We start from the raw sequence: 20,887 nt of genomic DNA on the forward strand, positions 1-20,887 counted from the left end.
AAATACACTGGTTGTAGATTTCCAGATGCACATTTCGGGTCTTTTCCTGTGTAAGATTGAGAGTATTTTGGTGACGTTTCGACGAGGTCCCACTCATCAAAACATCGCCAAGATACTCTCAATTTTACACGGGAAAAGACCCGAATACACCAGAACTTGCATACCTCTACCCGTGAAAATCTACAAATATATATATATATATATATATATATGTATGTATGTATGTATGTATGTATGTATGTATGTATGTATATATATTGGCCATACTGATTAGCTGACTGTACAGAAAGCCATTATATATGCATGCATTCATGCATGTATGGATTAACATGTACAATGTGTGGAAGAAACAATGAGGCCTTCCCTTTTCTTTCAGGAGCTCTAAAATAGATTGTTGGTTATCCATTACTGTCAATGGCAGACAGCTAACCATATTAGCCACTAGTAGGGAATCCTTGCTCTCTTTCTTTAGAAACTTCTGTTCACACCAGTCAAACCCCCCTAATTTTTATCAGGATTGCTGGATGATGTAGGAAGCAATGAGGCTTCCATCTTATTGCAAAATGATACTGGATTAGTTAGATGTCTTGTGAAGAACTAACCATTGGGGCTAATGGAAGGAGAAGCAGGTAACTTAGTGTGTGGCTTTTTGGTATTCGGTAGTCTATATAAATGCAGTCTCAGGCAAAAGCATCAACTTTCCAATTCATCATAGAGAAAAATAGTTTCCATTTTTGCCAGTAAGAGTGGCCAAGAACATAATATGGCTATCATATGACAAATGGACTATTCAACTCTGTCCTATATCCTAATCTTTAAAAACAAATTATTTCCACTTTTACATATAGACTGCTCTGAATTAAATTCAACTCAAATTCAATTTTGAGTAGTTCGGAGAACCGGTAGTAAAAATGCCCCCATCTATTCTCTGCCTCCCAAGTCCCAGTTGATCAGGAGGAAATGGGGATTTTGCAGTAACCTTCCCATGCCCACCAAGCAATGCCACACCCACCAAGCCACGCCCACAGAACCGGTAGTAAAAAAAAATTGAAACCACCACTGGTATAGATCTAGATGCTAATACAGAATAGATAACTTTTGAACAAATGTTAGGAATTTACAATAGAAAACTGTTTTATCTGAGACGGATGCTGATATTTCTAATTCAATATTCTCTAATATAGTAACTTTGCTGCCTAAGGTTTTACAGAAATATTTTTTTCCAATTCTGTGGAACTTAGCTTGGGACTTTCTTGCCTTTTATCCTATGACTGAACCACATCAATTCCAATTTAAGTGGTAGGACCATTCAGCTATTGACTGAAGGATGCAATATTTCATTTTCTACAGCAGCATCTTATTTATCAAGGACTGTTTTTTTTTAAAAAAAAAAAAAACCTGAAATCATACACTGCAGCCGTACAAATCCTAACTATAGAAAACATACTCAACAGCATTCCTCAGGAATTTAATAATACAGCAGGTTCAATCCGTCATCCTGACATGATATACTGCATAGCCATTACCGAGAGGCTTCTGTAATTAAAACTCAAAAGAAAAGTTACTCTTTCACTCTTACATTTTTTTTCATAGAAAACCATTTAGAAATGAATAGGTACCTGTAACGTGTTCATATACTCCATATCATAATTACAAAATGAACAATAGTACAATTGTTTATTTGTCATTTTAATTGATTAATTAATCTTAATCATGACATCTTGCTGCCCAATGGAATCTGGGAATGAAGCTTATTTCACTTGGTGTGATTGCGATGTGCTTTAAAAGTGTCTTTAGCTATTTAGGCTGCTATTTTTAGTTGATTTAATTTAGGATTACTTTGAGGAAAAAATCTTTTAAACAACTAGAACATTGCTGAATTTTTGTGGATAATGTCTTGGGTTAAAATACAATTTATATAGGTGAAACTGAATACTTCATGCCATTTTCCCCTCCTGCTAGGTTGCATTTCATTCCATTCCATTGCAGCTTATTCTGTTCAGGAATACAAAACCTGCAACAGAATTCAGGCAAAATGCCCTGAAGTATACATATTTCTTTAGATCCAAATTCATTTTTACCAATAGTCTCCTTTATAGCTGATGGGAAAATGGAGTACAGATTGGAAGGGCTGTATGTGTAACTATTGCTTAGAATGGTTTCATGAAATGATCTGAGGAGAAAGCGATGTACTTATTTAAAAAACTCTGCTTTAGGTTATTAAGCTGCTTAGGTTGGCTAATTAGTGCTTCAAAATAAAACCTCAAAATTTAATTCACTTAGTAAATTATTTATGTCATCCATCACAAATCTGATGATTCAGTAATTGACGCTGACAAATTTTAGTAAATCTACTAGGGTTACAGCAATTTGGTGCAGAGCCAGGAACATGATTTCACCTTCACCAATATTAAATGTTAACGCAAAGAACTGCCTTAATGGACAGCTCAAAACTGGATGAGCAGAGCCATTAAAATGATGTACTGCAGTTTGGCAGCTAGGTTAATGCATACTTTTTCCTTATGTTTCAGTCTCTCTGGGCCAGTTCGTACACTCACTTATTCTTTTCATAGTGGAGTAAAAGGCGCATGGGAGCTTTTGGGAAGAAAAAGGAATCTGTAAGTTACACCCTTTGCATACAGATATTCACAAGGAACTTACCTTGTGTACAAAGCAATTTGTCCATTTGAGAACAAAATGGGGAATATATTAACCAGTCACTGATTTTAACTGTATGAATACCTATATTCATATATGCAGCTATGTAATTCTGAAACAAAAGCACAAAGAGAATCAAGACCCAAATCCAGAAAACATAAATATCCAGAAAGATCCCTAAGGATCTGTCACTCTATTGCAATATATAGATACATTTGCAGAGACAAGCTGCCAATAAAGTAAGAATGAAGTAAGAATTTATCCTGAAGCAGTACTATTATTGTACAGCCCAGTAATGACCAGTCATTTAGTAATCATTTGAAGTTATGATGGACCTCAAAAAAAGGTACCATTTTTTTGCTCCGTAAGATGTATCCCCCCCCAAATGGGTAGAAATGTCTGTGTGTCTTTGTTGAATAGCAGCCGGGACGCAAGGTCCTTTTACAGTGCTGAACCTCTCCTCTTCTGACTTTGTCATTGCCCACCTCTTCTGTCTCTTTTCCACAGTGTAGGAGTCAATAGGCAGAGCTGGCACACGAGAGGACACCTATCTATGGTCCTCTCAGGCTCCGCCTGAATTTTTTTTTGTCTTGTTTTCCTCCTCTAAACCTCAGTGTGTCTTATGGTCAGGTGTGTCTCATGAAGCAAAAAATACAGTACTTATGAGCCAAATTTGAAGTTCTGACACAGTCACTGGATCCTATTTTAGGTGCTTTGCAAGTGACCTGCATTTATGGCCGTTTCCGGCAAAAAATGCCCATTCCAAACAATGTGTTCTCAAATCAAATGCTTAGAACATATTTGACATAAGGCTGTGCTTTGCATGATACAAGATCATAAAAAAAAAAATCTGCTTCAGATCATATTTGGGATTGTGATTGTATCAGAAGCATGTAAAAACTCATTATAAATAATTGGACAGTAAATTTTCAATGTTAGGAAAATGGCAGCAGGAAAGTTGTGTTTGTTCAACTGTCCATTCAGTTAAGATTTACCTTACCCTAGAAAGTAGGACAAGACTGCTGCCCCTTCTCTCCCCTCCTTCTCTCCGCAAATTGCTGTCTGGCATATCCTGCCTGTTTATCTGTTCCCAATCTTCCTCTCTTCCCTTGCCTCTCTTCCCTTCAAACACTGCACCTACTGATACTTTAATTCAGCATAACACTGTTGAGCAAATTTTGCTAGATCAATTGAAAAAAACAAAACTCAGATCCACTAATCAAAACTTTGCGAAGTATTGTTAAATTTCAAATAAACATACATTTCCAAGGAATTACGATATATAGTTTTACTGATGTCAAGCCTAATTCTTAAATAGGGTTAGCTATAAAACAGAGATGGTGCAAAGTAGATCTCTATGTCCATAGAGTACTATGCTTAGGCATTAGGGCTGGATAAATGCTTCAAAGAGAGAACCACTTTGGCACAGTGGTTAAAGCGTCAGGCTAAAATTGGGAGACTGTGAGTTCTGGTCCTGTCTTAGGTAAGAAGTTGGGTGGGTGACCTTGGCCCAATATCTCCCTCTCAGTCCTAGGAGAGAGACAATAGCAAACCTCTTCTGAAAGGAGTAAACACTGACTTGGAGATACAAAACAAACAAAACCCACTTACCCCAAACCCTCACTTATAAAATGAACTTCACATCACCCAGTACTGGTTATGAAGCAGCTCTTTTCCAATTGTTAAGAGAGTTATTTATTTATTTATTTATTTTATTATATTTCTATACCGCCCTTTTCCTACGGGACTCAGGGCGGTGAACAGCCAGGATAAAACATAGCATATAAAATTTAAAAACATTTTAAAAAACAATTAAATAATTTTGGCCTGAATTTAAAACAACCCAATTAAAAACCGAATTTCGATTAAAAAACTAAGAGGATGAATTACTTCTTGAGAGTTCTTGAGACTTGACAGACCACTCTAAAGCTGTGCCTAGCTATGTCACTTAAGCCTTGCAATCCACACAGATGGAACTTCATATGTACTCCTCTTTGTTGCAAACAACTTCTTTAGTTTTATTATACATACATATGTATAATGGTATATATTGTGTGACTATTTTTTTATTATCTTATTCTATTTGCCTATGAAATCCTAGAGTACAATTACATGCAGGTTGTTAGACATTTAATTCATACACAGACACACACTGTATGTATGTATGTATGTATGTATGTATGTGGAAGATTTCATATAGCCCTAAAATCTAGCAGCTGGCAATCTGGTCTAGAGCAGAGGTGAGGAGTTGGCCACTATTATTAAGTGGCAATCAAAGGGATATAGGTCAATATTATTAACAACTACTACTAACTACAAGAACAGAGAGGGAAAAGCAATATTTTGGAAATATTTCATGAATGGTTCCCACACAAGAAAGGATAATGATATAATTTAACAAGCAGCATGGAGTGCTATCTATAACTCTCCCCAATAGTTGTGTCAATAAACTGGGGTCCTCATCGACTTTTGATGCTGATCACCATTTGTTTCTTGCCTTCTCTCTCTTACTTCCACTAAACAACACTGTTATAGAGATTACCTCCTCAGCTACAGATTTAGCAGAAACTCTTTTAAAATGTCCTCTGTAGTTATAGCACATCTAGCTATGACATTTTCTTTTATCAATTTAGATGGCAGATAGAAAGCCTTGGGTTCACACAAGCTTGTTGCTTTATGATCTCTGGGTGAATATTGCAGTATTTTCTTGGCAGATAATGCAGTAATTCATGACTGACAATTTTTATTTGTTATTGACTTCGGTCCAACTGAAATTAATCATAATCAAGATCCAACTGAACAATTAATCTTGTCTATGTTATACTCCATTTGTTACAAAGAACCTTAGTCATAACTCATTTTAGCTAACCTGAGGCTGATATATTTTCATGTATGACTTTTACTGTGCTATTCTTATTGGTTTTATTTTAAATTTTCTATGATTTTCCCTTTATGTTTATATTTTGAGAATCAGTCAAGCAAACTAGAGATTGGTTTGCTTGACATAATTCAAAGAATTATGTCTCTAATTCTAGCATTAGCCCAAAGTCAAATTTCTTTTAGAATTTAAGAGAAATTTCCAAACATCAAGGACATTCCAAAACAAGTTGTAACATAAAGTTTTTCAAACTGTTTTTCATGGAACTCTTGATGTGATTCCATAGGACCAAGAGGAGCAGGAAGAATGAGGGTCAAGGTATCCATAGCAATTTTTCTAAGGAAAAACAATCTAATCCCAGTCATTGTGCATTGATTTGTTTGTTTGGGTGATATATTAATATTCCAAGTAATTTTTAATCTTTGTACATTAGAAATATTATTTTATATTCATAATATCAGTTTGTTTTTCATACTTCAAAATAATAAATAAAGGATCTTTCCTGGTTGGTAATTGGAGCATCCATTTTTGTAAAGTTCAAATTACTTAAATACATACATTTGATTACATAAATTACAACCCTGTTAGTTTTATTGCCAAATTTCTATCTTTAGACCTTTGCCTCTTTATCAGGGTTCTTGGATTTTTTTTAAAATTAAGGTTACCCTGAAAGCCTCTGTTACATGGCAACTTTTGCTTTACAAAAAATAGCACATTTTCTTTTATCAAAGCTTATTTGATAATCTTTAGATTTTAAACCAGACGTCCCCAAACTCCAGTCCATGGACCGGCACAGACTCTGACATGCCAGCAACCGTGTTGCATAAACAACCAAAGCCCCATCCATGGGATGCAAGCAATATGCAAAACCACACTCCCTCTGGTCCACAGATAACCCTTTCTCCATGGCACTGGTCCCTGATGCCCAAAAGGTTGGGGGCTGCTGGTTTAGACAATTGATTCTACATGCATTTGAACAGACAGCAAAATAAGGTGTAGATAACTTTAGAAATTTATACTATACAGAATAGCCATTGTGAAGTTCATATAAAGGAAATAAATGAATACCAGCAAATGACTGATGAAATACGCAGTTTAGGTTGCATGATCTCTGTGACTGTGAACACTAAATAATTATATACAATTGGCATAAAATCTCTGCCTAATTGTGTTAAGTGTCACTTTAAACCCTAACATGACCTTCAAGTCAACATGATTTAGTGAATGTTAAAACTGCATTTTCATTTTTGACAGTAATGAGATTATTTTTCAGACAAAGCGTAAGACCTTATCTAACACTGAATCATTACATGATAAGCAACTGAACATAAGTACTGTAAAAATAAATATACAATTGCTATTTAAATGTCTCTTGCTTAAGATATTAGATATTTATACTCTACGGACTGAAATATTTATGTAAAGGTCAAATAAAACTGCATTCCAAAGGCAACATTTATTAAAGTTTTTATCAAACTGTTCCTACACAAAGAAGGCATCCACACTTAAAAGATAGAGAGCACTAATCTATTTGCATTCTGTTATGATGTCAGTGTCACCTGGAACAACATGTCTCAAAAACATTTGTTTCAAAGTATTGTATAAGAAAGGTATTTTGAAAGCTTGAAAGCATAAATATATGTTAATAAGCTGTTAAACTACCCATATTTTAAAATAAAAGTTTTGCATATTGGAATTTAAAAGATTTTGTAATAAGATTGAACATAATAATATTATTATGATGCTAAATGAGCCAGCTGACAAAAATGTCATTGTGCTATTGCTTATAAGGAGTACTAGTATTCTAGTCTTAGCAGCTGTTATTCCCAGTAATAATTTGCATTTGATGCAGAAAGAACGTAACAGTTCAGTACTTAATTGCTTGAAGAATGGGGCATAATAAGTATTGCCATTTCAGTAACTTCATGCAAACTGTATTCTATTGTTAAGTGTTTTAAGGTGGCTACATCAAGCAGCGAATTCTGGGGCACAATAAAAACACCAAAATTGTTACTTAACTGGTGTCCAATGCAGGGAACCAGAATGACACAGTGAAGTTTCTTTATTGCTACTCGCCCATTTATAGGAAGTGCATTCTTCTGGGAACAACCAGATAAGGGATCCTGGAATTTGGAGGGCGGGGGGGGGAGGGTTCAAGTCTCCATTGCTTCCTCCCCTGCAGGGATTTCAAGATAGCCAGTCTCTTAACTCCTGACCAATCTAGCTGCAGATTCTGCCACAACTGGTCCATTTTATCTTTATTGAGGACAATGCTTTGGTCTTGGGTGTGAAATTAACAGGTGTCAATATGCTGTGCCTTAGGTGGTGAAGTTACAACTTTGCTTGAATCTCAGGCCAGAAGCTAAATAGGCAGATGTGACAGATTATCACTTTATGGCAGCCAAGAGACATGAGTCTGAACAAGACTGAGTTCAGGTAACGAGGAGGTAGATTCTGGACGGTGCCTAATTAAAGAACATGTTGCAGCTACTATGGGCTAAGCAAGGAGACGATCAGCACATCACCTTGAAAAGAGAAACATAATGTTCTTGCTCAACTTCAAAACATGCCAGCTTCTGAGGTTATATAAAAACAACTTCCAAGCCCTTGCCCTCCAAACAGTTGAAATTGCTCCTAGCTCTTCATTTTGGCTAATCTTGACCTTTGTACCGACTTGTGGAATTCTCTGATACTGACATCCTGGTTTGTTGCAGGGAACTCTTTCTTCTCCTAGCAGGTACCTCATATTACAAGGCAAGATATAGACCTTTTAAAGTCTTAAGTGCTCTCTGGTTAATTACTCACTTGACACAATTATCAGAAATAAACCACAGTATTTAAAAGTATTTAGCCTATTGTCCACTGCAATACTAACTATACATACTATAGCAGAATTTTCTCTGAATATTTGGGTTTTCTCTTTTCTTTCGTTTTTACTTTTTAATACAACGGAATCTTAGAAACAAAATTACATAAAGAGCTTTGGGTTTATATTATTTGTCCATTAACAGGATTCCCCAAGAACAGAATGGGATCAAATTTGGTGGTGGTGGCGGCAACAATAAGTCAGAAAAAGGAATACAGAGTTTCAATGTAGGATGAGATTAGATGGGACTATAGAGGAAAAAAAATATGGAGAAAATAAATTGTCTAATACTTTCCAATGGGAGAGTCATTGGGTAGCAGGTTGGAAGACTGCTGACCATCCAATTATGAAGCTCCACCTTCCCTAGTAGCATGAGCCAGAGTGGAACTGCTATTAAGGGAAAAAAATCTGTAAGAATTCTGCATGCTTCCCCTACTTATTGTGCTTTAGCAATAATTAATGATATTTAATGGATGTGGCCCTATTGTCTTCAGCATATCTACTGAGAATGGTCTCTTTGTGTTTGCGTGCATCCTGGGAGTGATTATCCATGGGATATTAAAAGGTACTTCATAATAACTTCCCATGATACTACTAAAATGTGTGGCTTATGAATTAATGAATAGTGAGGTAAAAATAACTATACCAATCCTTAGTATTGGCAAGTATTTACTCTGTGAACCAACCTAATTCTAAATTAATTACTTAAATTCTTATGGAGTTATAAATTAAGCTACACATATGACAAAATAAAATTATCATGTAGGAGTTTTCATTTTTTTCTGCCCAAATTATTTAGGTACTAATTTTACTTGGCATTGAATTTAGCTGAATTCACTGTTTTATCCATGTTAATATGCTGGTGAAATTTCTTCTTATTCTTTGTTAGGCATTGATTTTAGAATTTTATTCCTGAAGTGGTTAACACTGAATTTCTATTTTTTTTTTAATTTTAGAAGGGCGTTTAAGAATTAAATATTTTTAAGTATTCAAATTGATACTAAAAGAAAAGGATACCATGGTCTTGTTACCTGAGTCACTTCTTTACATTCCTCCCGTCCTAGGATCCTTCCACCCTCCCCTTTTCGTTTTCCTACCTATTTATATTCTATATCAATGATAAAAGGAACTGATTTGGACAAAATGTCTCTCAAAGAGATTTAAAATCCTTTCCTATCCAAACAGGACATTAACTTATTGAAAATATCTTCTGGGAGAAAATGCTGACTTGTTAAGAACTTGCTTTAAATATTCATAATGGCATAAAATAATGAAGCAATTAATTCTAAAATACTTACACTGAAATCTTATTCTATTCAACAAGCTTACTATGTCATTTTTTTTAAGGAATTCAGTATTACTTTCTGAAAATTTGTCTTATTTCTTTTGGAATTACGTTAATTTATGTTTCATATTTATAGACAGAAGTTGTATCTCCCAGGAGTTTATTCCAACCCATTAATATTGTCAATCTAAATTATCAATGAATCAGCCCCTGAGAAACCTGGGGGTCATTACCTCATATTCTTGGGAAAATTTCAGGTTGTCATTTGCCTTCAGTCTTTCAATGTGATCTGCAAGTTCCAAAATAGGTATTGGTGGGTGGCTAGCCATACCTGTTAAAGTAGAAAAAAGATGAAATTGAAAAATAATGAAAGACAAGTACTAATATTCAAATTTTAAAAAATATAACAATTAAAATGGCTATAAAATGTGTAAATAGTAAAGATGTTTTAAGGTGATAGAAGCAGGCATATAGTTTAGTCACTCAAAGCAAGACATGCTCTGAAGCAAGATTACTAAACAAAAATTTAAAAAAATCAAGCAATTTTCCCAAACAACCATTCTCTAGTGTTAGAATGACTATATACATATATATTTATATATATTATAATAATGTAAATGTATATATAAATATATCTTTACACACACATATATTATGCCAAAGCTTAATGGTTAGCTAAGAGCAAAGAATGAGATAGTTAGACCTTATGTTCATTTCTCTTTGAATAATGATTCTTAATGTCATATATAATCCCTTGTCTTGAACTGTGTGAAATGGAAATGGTGTTGGACTTAGGTGAACAGAACGTGAATCGAAGGCAAGGAGAAACCAATCAAAGAGTCCTAAAGAGTTAGAACAGTTGAGACAAAATAACTTATGAGGAAAACTAACTTGAAGAATGTAGGTTACCAGGGTAACCAGAGAAACTTGGTCCTGCAAAAAGAGATTTCAAAAATAAAACAGGGGAAGAAAAAAACTCATGTGTAATTATAAAATTGAATGAAATGAAATAAATGAATAGCTTGGTTCTTAAGAAAGTAATTATTGTATTTCAAGAATTGGAGAAGTTGATTAAGACAAAGAATAATCTAATGATTTTTCAAAACATGTTACAAAAATTTAGGACATTCACGTGCAGCTATGGATAGTCAGAGTAAACATGCATTGCAGCAACATGAACAACAGTCAATAAAGACAAGATTGTACATCAGACATTTAAAGCTTCAAAAATGTTTCCACTAGTAGCAGATTGTAGTGGCAGGGGTTGTACAGAATCAGTTTTGTGAAACACAAACATGCAGTTCACCCTACTTTCTCAGAGAAAAGATAAAAATTTCAACCCCGTCCCTTTATCAACCCCCAGAGATTACCTACAATCTACTTCAGGTGTAAACATCTTTGTCTACAGATGGAAAAACAGTGAACATTGAGAAGGGTCAGGGAAGGAATGGAGTGGGATGAGATGGGATAGAAAAGCAACAGGGTAAATTGGAGAAAGGGGCAAAATGGGGTCAACTAGCATGATCTGCCGAGCTAAAGATTTTAGCAAATCCACAAGTATTTGCTCAAATGTGTCTATTTTTTCAACTGCTCATGGTGGATGAGTTTCCACCCATTCAATGTATTTCCCATATTGTAAGCATGCCTAGAGTAGCTTGTTGTAAGGAGACATAAAATTGGCGAGAGTTTTAAACTAGCAAACCCCAGAAGTACGGACATTATGTGTAAACAAAAGAAAGATGGCAACTGAAAGGAGGAGTGGGGGGCTCAAGCTGGAAGCCATATTTTCCACAGGTCAGGCTGTTTCATCACTGCAACTTTGAAAGATGTATTCTACAAAAGATAGTTTGCATGATGCTACACAGCTTTATGTGTCATGATCAGGAAATGATGATATAAAGATATAAATTACATTTGCTATGTCCTTACTAGGGTTATAGAATTCCTGGCTTAATAAAGGAAGGGTCATCACCAGCATGTCATTTAAATCCTGCTGGTGGTATTGAAGATAGCACTACAGAAGATAATATGATGTGGCAGAACTAATTAGATACAGTTCTTCAACAGTTTGGTAAGCATACGAAGTGCCCACACATTATGGAAACTACTTTCAGAAAGGAAAACAACAATGTTTTTATTAATTTGGGAGATGTTTTAGTATCTCTCATATCTTCATATGGATTATTTAATCTGGGTGATTTGTTTTAGAAATAGCCAACACATTTTTTAAATCCAGATCGAGCATCCCAGTGATACAATATAGAAAGAAAGACAAAAAAAGGCACAAGAAAATGCTAGGCTTATTCAGAGATGGAAGTTGAATAATGGAACATCTAAAACAGTGAACAGAGAAAATAATAGACAAAGATGTTTAGACCTTTTCGAGCGAATCGTGGGAGAGAGTTATTATCATATAAGGATTGAGTGGTAGTTTGGCTAGAGAGGGAGGACACAGAGCCAATCAGGGAGGCGTAGGGGACTGAATTACTGCTCAAAGCTGTAAAAAGTAAAGCCAATTGGAAATGGGAAAGAAATTAGTAACAGCAGTACACCATCATATTAAGTCAGTTTTTACAGAGACCAAGGTACTATTCTGCATGCACAATACAATGTGGACATTCAGAATTGAGAAAGAGACAGAAAGGTCAGACTAGCCTAATTTGTTCATATACAGAACCAAACAGCTGTATTAGAGGATCATATTATAGCAGAACTGGATCTCAATACTCAATTTTATATTATTGAAAACAGAGACATCATTGATATGAAATAATAGGTAAGTTATAAATAATAAGCCTCAAATGCAGGCTTATACAGAAATAACAAAATCTTCAATGGTGCTCACTCTTTAGTAGAGATAAGTCGTCCAAGATGTTAAAACCATGTCCCATGATTTTAACTGTTTTTATTGTATCCATATTGAAACATCTCAGACAAGAATTCCTTCTGTATTTTTCTATTTATATGAGCATTATCCTTCTACAGGGAGACATTTGATTCCTATCAAAACGCGGTACACAATTTGTTCACTTGTTTAAGCGAAGGAATAAGTTTATTTAAGAAGAAAACTAAACCACTTCTAGAATCAATCATCTATTATTATTATGTTTATGAGTTACATAAAATGATGCCTTTTCTTGAATTTCACAATAATCTCATCAAAGGAAATAAATAGAAAAGTAGTACAAGTGTGTGCGGTTTTCTTTCTTTCTTTTCTTAAATTTCTACCTTTTATTTCATACCCACTGTTTATTTATCATTTATACATTCTAAAGCATACTGCATACAGTATGAGTATAATTTATAATTATTTAGCTTTAAAATGAATTTGCTTTTTTGCTATACAACTGCGACTAAAGGTCAAATAATGGTCAAGAAATTTCAACTGGTAATGGGCTTCTGCATTCAAGAGTCCATTTTAACTTAAATACTGTAGAATACAGATGGCTTGATGTTATGAATCTGGAAAGCATCCACTGTTGATGCATATTTGCATGACAATGTATCCTAAGAGCATTTTTATTAACAGATATGGGTGGAACAGCATATGCCAATGTTTTCTTCCCTCCATACTGCCCCATTATATTAAAAGAGAGAAGGGAAAATATAAATCAAACAACACAGAAATGGAAATTATGTAGCCCTGGTGCAAGCCACACAATAGCAAAAACATGCATGTATCAGATTTCATTGTCAAGCATCCCATTTGCCCAGGTATATTAGAGATACAGTATTCTTCAGTTACTAGCTACATTTATTCTCCGGTAGTACATGCTTCTGAAGAAAGTGATAATTTTATAATGCACATAAATAAGCTATGATATATGCAAACAAAAGCACACGAGCAGTAGCAGCATTCTTGTCATTCATCTCAAGGATTAAAAATGCTAAATTTTCACAGTTGCTCAGCTTCCCATGGGGAACAAAAGTAAGAAAGCAAATACACCTTAAGAACAGGTTCACTGAAGATGGGTTTCATGGATATATATCATCTCTTGGGGTTAAGCACCTTACTGATTATTTTAGAAAACATCATGATGTTGTCTTAAATTCTCCCCCAGCCTATTATAAACTACTCCATCTTTAACCTTACCACCTTATGCTATATGAACAATCAGAGATGCTTGCTATATAACACAGATTCTGATACAGTCAAAGGCTAGGTTCTGGCCACCTTTTATTGACCCCTTTTGGCTGCTGCAAGGATGCTCCCTTGCCTTCAGGTTGCTGGGGACCTCCCTTAATGGCTACTTTAGTTTTGAAAGCAAAAAGAGAATGAGGATATCTGGTTTCATATAGGTGTGCCTGCATAATGCTTGACCAGGGCTTTGCAATGCATAGGTCAAATGTTATCAAGACTGCTTATATACATGTGTCTAAAAGACACATGTCATCTCTCAAAAGACCATTAGGCTTAGGTAAAAAAAAAAAAAAAGGTCCCCATGGCATAGCAGCATTGATTTGTCCTTCTGGCTTCATTCAGCACTGCTCTTTTGACAGGGTGTTTTTTTTTCTTTTACAATAAAGAGAAACAGGTAGAGTAACATCATGGACAGATTAAGACTTTATATTTATCACCCTCAAGAGGATGGACATGTCCCAAAATAGACATGTATCTGCTGCTGCTAGTTGCATGGAGCAACAATTGCATGGAGTAACTTGTAGAATGGGAGAAAGCTGCCATATATGCCCTGTTTTATATCTTCTGGTATCTGCTTGTTACACAAGTGACTTTGCATATGGACATGACTGGAAGAAACAAAGAAAGATAACAGAAATGCTATAGTTATTACATCTGATCAAGGTTGTGATCAAGGTTTTGGTTAGAGATGACTGGATCAATATGTACAATCTCAATCCTACTGCTCATGGATTCATTTGACATAGATTTATTTTTTATTATTATTATTATTATTATTATTATTATTATTATTATTATTATTATTATATATTATTTTTCTATACCGCCTTTCTCCCGTAGGACTCAAGGCGGTGTACAGTCAAGAAAAATATAGATACACAAATATCATAAAATTGCTAATTAAAATTATTATTATAACATAGTTTGGCCCAATTAAATAGAACCTAAAATTAGATAACATTTTAAAAACATTCACATGTTCATATGTTTAGCCCTGCCTTTTGGAACATCAGGGTTTTGAGGGCACGTCGGAAAGCACAGAGATCAGGGATATTTCGTATCTCAGGGGGCAGTTCATTCCAAAGGGTTGGAGCCCTCACAGAGAAGGCCCTCCCCCCGGAAGTCGCCAGTCGGCATAATTTGACTGACGGTATCCGGAGTAGTCCCTCCCTGTGAGAACGAACTGGTCGGTTAGTTAATTTAATTAAATATTAAGAAGAAAAGGTTTATTAATTAATAACTTAAAACTTTAGGAATTAGCTTGATTTTACATTTTTTAAAATTAAATTACAGTTGTGCTGCTGTAAATATAAACAATATTAAAACAATCTGATTACTTCTACCAGCAACTTTTGCAATGTTTCTTTTTGAATCTTTTTTCTGTGATTTTCAATTATAATGGAACCAAACTCCTTTCATCTATAATGGGTATAACCCCCAATAATGAAAAAGCTGCAGTTCATCATATGCTCCAAAATTTAGTGAAGGTTCCTCTCAAGGAAGAGACTGAGAAAGTCATTTGAAAATTCTCCTTCCTGTAGTCATAAAATACCACATCAAATTGCAAAAGAGATAATGAGAATTTGGATATTTACCCCTGCAGTATGGTCTCGACATATCTTCTGTGAATACAAAACTGAATCCAGCTTAGAAATTTTTGAATAGACACAACTCAATTGGATTGCCTTGCGCCCTTTTACTAAGATATTAGTTCTATTCAGATATTTGAAAACAGTATAAACCAATATCTGGTTACTTCTGAAGAGTTAGAAGAAGAAGTAGTATATATTGGACATTTTCCCTATTCATATGGACAGAGAGGCCTTTAAATTTATCACACTAACTGTGACAAAGAAGAACAAAGGGCAAATGTATTGATTGTATTCTCCTTTTACCTTTTCATATGTTGGTTAAGTGAATTTCTTAATGTCTGAAAAGCAATTTTCAATTCATTTTGTTAAAAACACAGGTACTATATGGAGGAAGTTTGTGTTGATTTATTCATTGAAAACATTTGTACATTACTTCCCATTAAAAAGTCTCAAAGTGCTCAAGTTTAAAAATCTCAAATTGTGTTGAATTTCCTGCCATATTGAAATTTATTTTAGAGACATGAGTAAGATTAGAAAACTATGAAACGGTCATTAAATTCAAAGCAACAGTAATTCCAACTGTCGCTGATAGTTCTTCAGTTGTTGCAATGTTGTTCAACAAATAATTTGTTAAAACTTTTGGGTTTTACTTTCCTTTTACCTTAACTCTTTTCATTCATCATGTCTTCATTGTTCTTTTTGTATTCTCATATCAAAGTAAAATATGTCAAGGAGTGAAACTAAATTTGAGAAACTGAGAAGACAGATTGTTCTCATTCTCACAAAACATATTATAGGTTAAACTCAGGACTTTCATTGTGCATTAGATAAAGTGCACTCTGGATGATTTAATCCAGAGTACATACTGCTTGTAGCATTACTGAGCTGCATGGGTCAGGCAGTTGATCTCAAACATTTCTCTTTTGTATGTAAGTACAAAGTAAATTGTACAAGTAAATTGTTTGCTTTACTTAATGTAAACATAAAAGCCATGCCCGTAAGATTTGATCTATGATGATAGTTTACATACAGGCAAATAATGGAGTGATAAGCATGCATGAGTAAATGGATTTCCAACCGAGAACTGGGCATAAGACAAACAATATAGACTTTAACAGTGTGTATATCTAATATATATTCATATAGCATATATCCAATGCTAATAATTCAATACTGAAAGCATAATTTACTTAATACTAGAAAGTTACTGTAATTCTATACAGCATGAAAGCTGCAATGCTGGTATAACATACAGGTAGTCCTTGACTTACGACCACAATTGAGCCCAAAATTTCTGAGACATTGCTAAATGAATTTTGGCCCATTTTACAACCTTTCTTGCCAAAGTTGTTAAGTGAATGACTGCAGTTAAGTTAGTGACACTACTGTTAAGTGAATCTGGCCTTTCCCTTGATTTTGCTTGCCAGAAGGTCTCAGGATACTGCAACCGTCATAAATATGGACCAATTGCCAAGAGTATGACTTTTGTATCATACGACCATGGGGATGCTGCAATAGTTGTAAGTGTGAAAAAATGTTCATAAGTCACTTTTTTCAGTGCCATTGTAACTTTGAACAGTCACTAAATGAACTGTTGTAAGTCAAGAACTATCTGTAGTTATTTCTTAACTAACCACTTTCTTTTTCTCTTGAGCCTTTTAATAGTTTTTCCTATTACCTTTGGCTTTTTTCCTTCCTTCTGGTATTGTACATTTTTAAAGAATTTTAAATCCTCATCAAGATGAGATTCTAATTAAGACAGTACATGGAACATTTGAGGGAGGAAGGACATGATTATCTTGAATTTATGAACACCATTAAATATCCCACTAGTCTATCTCATAACTATGGACTTCTAAAAATAACATTAATTAAAGACGAAATATGATTAATTTGGTACATCTCACTAGCATAAACCCAACAGGAAAGAAGCACAGTTTGAAGTAGAATTAAGTAGAATGAAGTAGAATTTTTTAAAAACTCAATCTTCAATAATCAACAGAAGCAACATAATCAAAGATAATTTTTTTTCATACAGTATTTACTCCTATGAAATTATGAAACACCAAAATCATCTATGGCGATATGTTGTTTAAATAATTAAAATAGAATATTTGCAAATTACCTGGAGTTTGAAAATTTAGGCGTCTTAGCTCTACTGGATCTGTGGGATGATGTGAAGGAATTTCTTTACTGTTGGGGATACTGTTCTTTCTAGAGTCTGTGTCTGCCCTTTTCCTGAATAGAGAAAGTGAATACAATCTTTAAGATGATTAATCACGAATTTAGTTATTTATTGTTGATATCACTACCCCTGTTGCCAAAGCAACACTACCAAACCATAATTATGTACTTTCTGATATATTGTTTTTGGGATACACTTAGGATTTTAAAACATCAATACAGAAACCAAGTTTTGTAGAATTAATGAAAATTACACAATTATGATAATAGAATAATCTGTTATGAAACATGTTGCATGTGTTTAATTTTTTGGTGAATGTAGGACAATCAAAAGATAATTAAATATGCCTGAATACTGATAAAAATTAAGAACAATCAGTGTACCATTAAATGTTACACTGCACTGTGCACTGATTTCAATAACATTTGTACACGTTTAATCTATGAAATGAACCCAGTGATTATTGAAACCCCAAAATTTATGGAACCTTAAATTTAGTTTTTAGTTTTTTCTAAAACTATTTGAAGAAAATAATTTTGGTTCATGTTCAAACTATTGGCTATTGCCTAATTCCTCTGCCAATTTTCTGAATTGTACCATTATATTTAAGATGATGCAAGCTGATTTTATGTTAGCATAAGCAATACCCCAAAAGTATATGTAAGATTGAACAGGTTTTTTTTTTTTACAAGCTCTATGAATCTCTATGCTGAGTGTTATTTTATGGTATCTTGATTTTTTTATACCATATTTACCTGATAATGAGATAAATGTTTTATTTCAAAAAATTACTTGTAAATTGGGGTCACCTTTTTTTCTGATGATGTGGTTGAAAAAGTGAATTAATATGAAGTTGAAATGTCTTCTGATGTTACCTTTGAGAATACGATTAGCTATGCCCAAGGTTAGGGAGGAAACCCTAACCTTGCTGGTCTCTGGTGAATTTTAATACCTTCTTTCCCTGTCTACCTATTTAATCTCCATGTAATTTTGTTTTCTTATTTCTCTTTGTTTCCCTGCATCTATCTTTCTTCTTGTTCTATTTTGCTGTTTCTAGTGGAAGGAGGGAAGCAGGAGTGGGTGTATTTACCTGTGTTTCTGTGCATGAATATGTGTTCACGTATGTGCATGTGAAAGGATAGATGATATAGTAGAATACAACAATTAATTTTATAAATGGGATAGCTTATTTTACAGGCCATTAATTTTAGTCAGTAGCTTTGAATGCAATCCCTGTAAGTTTGTTTAGCCCTCTCTTTTGTTATTTTTAAGTGTAGCTTCGAGCAGGCTTTCAAACAAATATATGAGTATGTATAAACATGTACTAAAGAGTTGAATACACACATTTACCAGAGCATATTGGGTTCCAGGACCAGTCTAAAGTTTAATCTTAAATCCACAAAATGGGATCTGGACAGAGAGCAGGATTTTCTAAAACTTTTTTTTAGTTTAGCCTTCATTGTTTTTTATATATTTCATCTTCCTTTGGGAGAAAAAAAATATCTTAAACTTCAGGTCTGCCTCCTTTTCCAAACAGTACATATGTTTGGATTCCTTTAGACTGACAAATATTTTGTTTGGAAACTCAAACAAGCTATTTTTAAACTGTTTTCTCATTTTCCCTTTTCGGAGAAAACGGAAAGCAAGTTTTTTAAAAAATTTATCTCACCTGTCAGGTTTACTGCTCCATTATTAAGCGGCAGAAAAAAGAGAGAAAAAAGTTGAATGTTAGTTGGCCAATGGCAAAGTAAGTTACCGTGACAGAAAATGCTCTTTCACAATTAGGGTACAGATCTAGTAGCCCCTAACACCTTACTGAATTTGATGTAAACATTCTCTACTTGTAGGAAAAAGAATCTCTTTGGAGTAAAGAAACCGAAGTAATAATCCATCATATTTCTTCTCTTGTCTTGCTTTGCCTCTTATAAAAAACAAATAAAGCCATCTTCTTTTCCCCCCGTAAGAATATATTATTTTCCCTAGTAGAAAGTATGATTTTTTCCCCCAGCCAGTTGTCAAACATGGAACAAATTTATATAGCCAGACATGGTAATGTCAAAAAGAACAAATAGCATGATGATAACAGTGTCAATTGGCAAGAGATGAAACTAAAATAAGGCACCTGAAAGCATAAATTGCAAAATCTACTCCTTGATTCCAAGAAAAAAAAATTACACTGACAATGAGATTGTATTCTTTCCTGAGAAATTATTGCTCTTGTATGGATTTTTTTACAGAAATCTAGAAGAGACGTCTGGCCTGGATGATACCTTCATCTGTTAAGAATGAAATACCAATTTTATTCTATGTCTAAAAAGAATCCTAAAAAAGAAGCTTCTTTTTTAATCTAAAAATATTTGCAACACAATGAACACATCTAAAGCCTGCCCTTCTCTATACACTATTTTGTAAACTTACCTTTTATAAAGTAGAATAGCTATAACAATACAGATGATAAATACAACTGCAAGGACTGGTCCTACAACCCAGATCAAACCCTCTTCCTCTTCTGTAATTGGCTGGGGATTAAGATCCACTGATACAACTGTTTCAGAATATGGGCTGGTTGCATACATGGTCTGGATGGGAGAAAAATCTGACTTAATAACATAGTGGGGAATGTAAGACATTCTATTGCATATATATTTAGAACTAGCCACAACAAACTTTCTTGCCTTCTCACAGTTAAAGATATAGCTTGGCAAGACTTTTCAAACAAAAGTAGAAGAGGGATTCCTGAGATGATTATTCTCAAACATAACTATAATTGTAAAAGAATATTAAAGTAAGAAAACGTTTTGCAATTAACAATATACTTGGGAAAAACAACTACAATAAGCCTTTAACTAAAATGAATTAAATTCAACAAAGCCAACCTACATGTGACAGGTTAACAACCAATTTGAAAAAGAAAACATGTAACTTGCAAATTGAAATGTTAATATTGGCTGCTTTTCTTTCCCAACAGCCTCTTTCCCTTCCTTTTTTATTTTTAAAAATATACTGCTCAAAAAAATAAAGGGAACACAAGCAGAAGACATCCGAGATTTAAATGAATGAAATAGCCTTATTAAATACTTTGTTCGTTACATACCGTAGTTTATACACTGCTCAAACAACTAAAGGGAACACAAAACTACGGTATGTAACGAACAAAGTATTTAATAAGGCTATTTCATTCATTCAGATCTCGGATGTCTTCTGCTTGTGTTACCTTTATTTTTTTGAGCAGTGTATATTAAAGTTAAAATAATTCAAGCATGTAACGAACATATGAAACAG

General features: G+C 34.1%; 1 protein-coding gene across 42 annotated transcripts in view; it reads right to left on the bottom strand.

Moving 5' to 3' along the window:
- PTPRD (protein tyrosine phosphatase receptor type D) overlaps positions 1–20,887 on the bottom strand; it is a 1,336,531-nt gene that overhangs the window by 82,404 nt on the left and 1,233,240 nt on the right. For 26 of the 42 annotated variants that reach the window (XM_087886215.1, XM_087886206.1, XM_087886223.1 and 23 more), the window contains 4 exons: positions 20,024–20,184; positions 19,275–19,289; positions 17,546–17,658; positions 9,921–10,018 (listed from right to left, as the gene is read on the bottom strand). In XM_087886215.1, coding sequence (XP_087742341.1) covers positions 9,921–10,018; positions 17,546–17,658; positions 19,275–19,289; positions 20,024–20,184 — 387 coding nt within the window. The remainder of the gene's footprint in view (positions 1–9,920; positions 10,019–17,545; positions 17,659–19,274; positions 19,290–20,023; positions 20,185–20,887) is intronic. The other 16 variants (XM_034410407.3, XM_087886231.1, XM_087886229.1 and 13 more) reach the window with 1 other exon arrangement.

Source organism: Pantherophis guttatus, chromosome 2 (genome assembly GCF_059756535.1).
Source record: "Pantherophis guttatus breed Tessera chromosome 2, ASM5975653v1, whole genome shotgun sequence".
NCBI classification, from domain to species: domain Eukaryota; kingdom Metazoa; phylum Chordata; class Lepidosauria; order Squamata; family Colubridae; genus Pantherophis; species Pantherophis guttatus.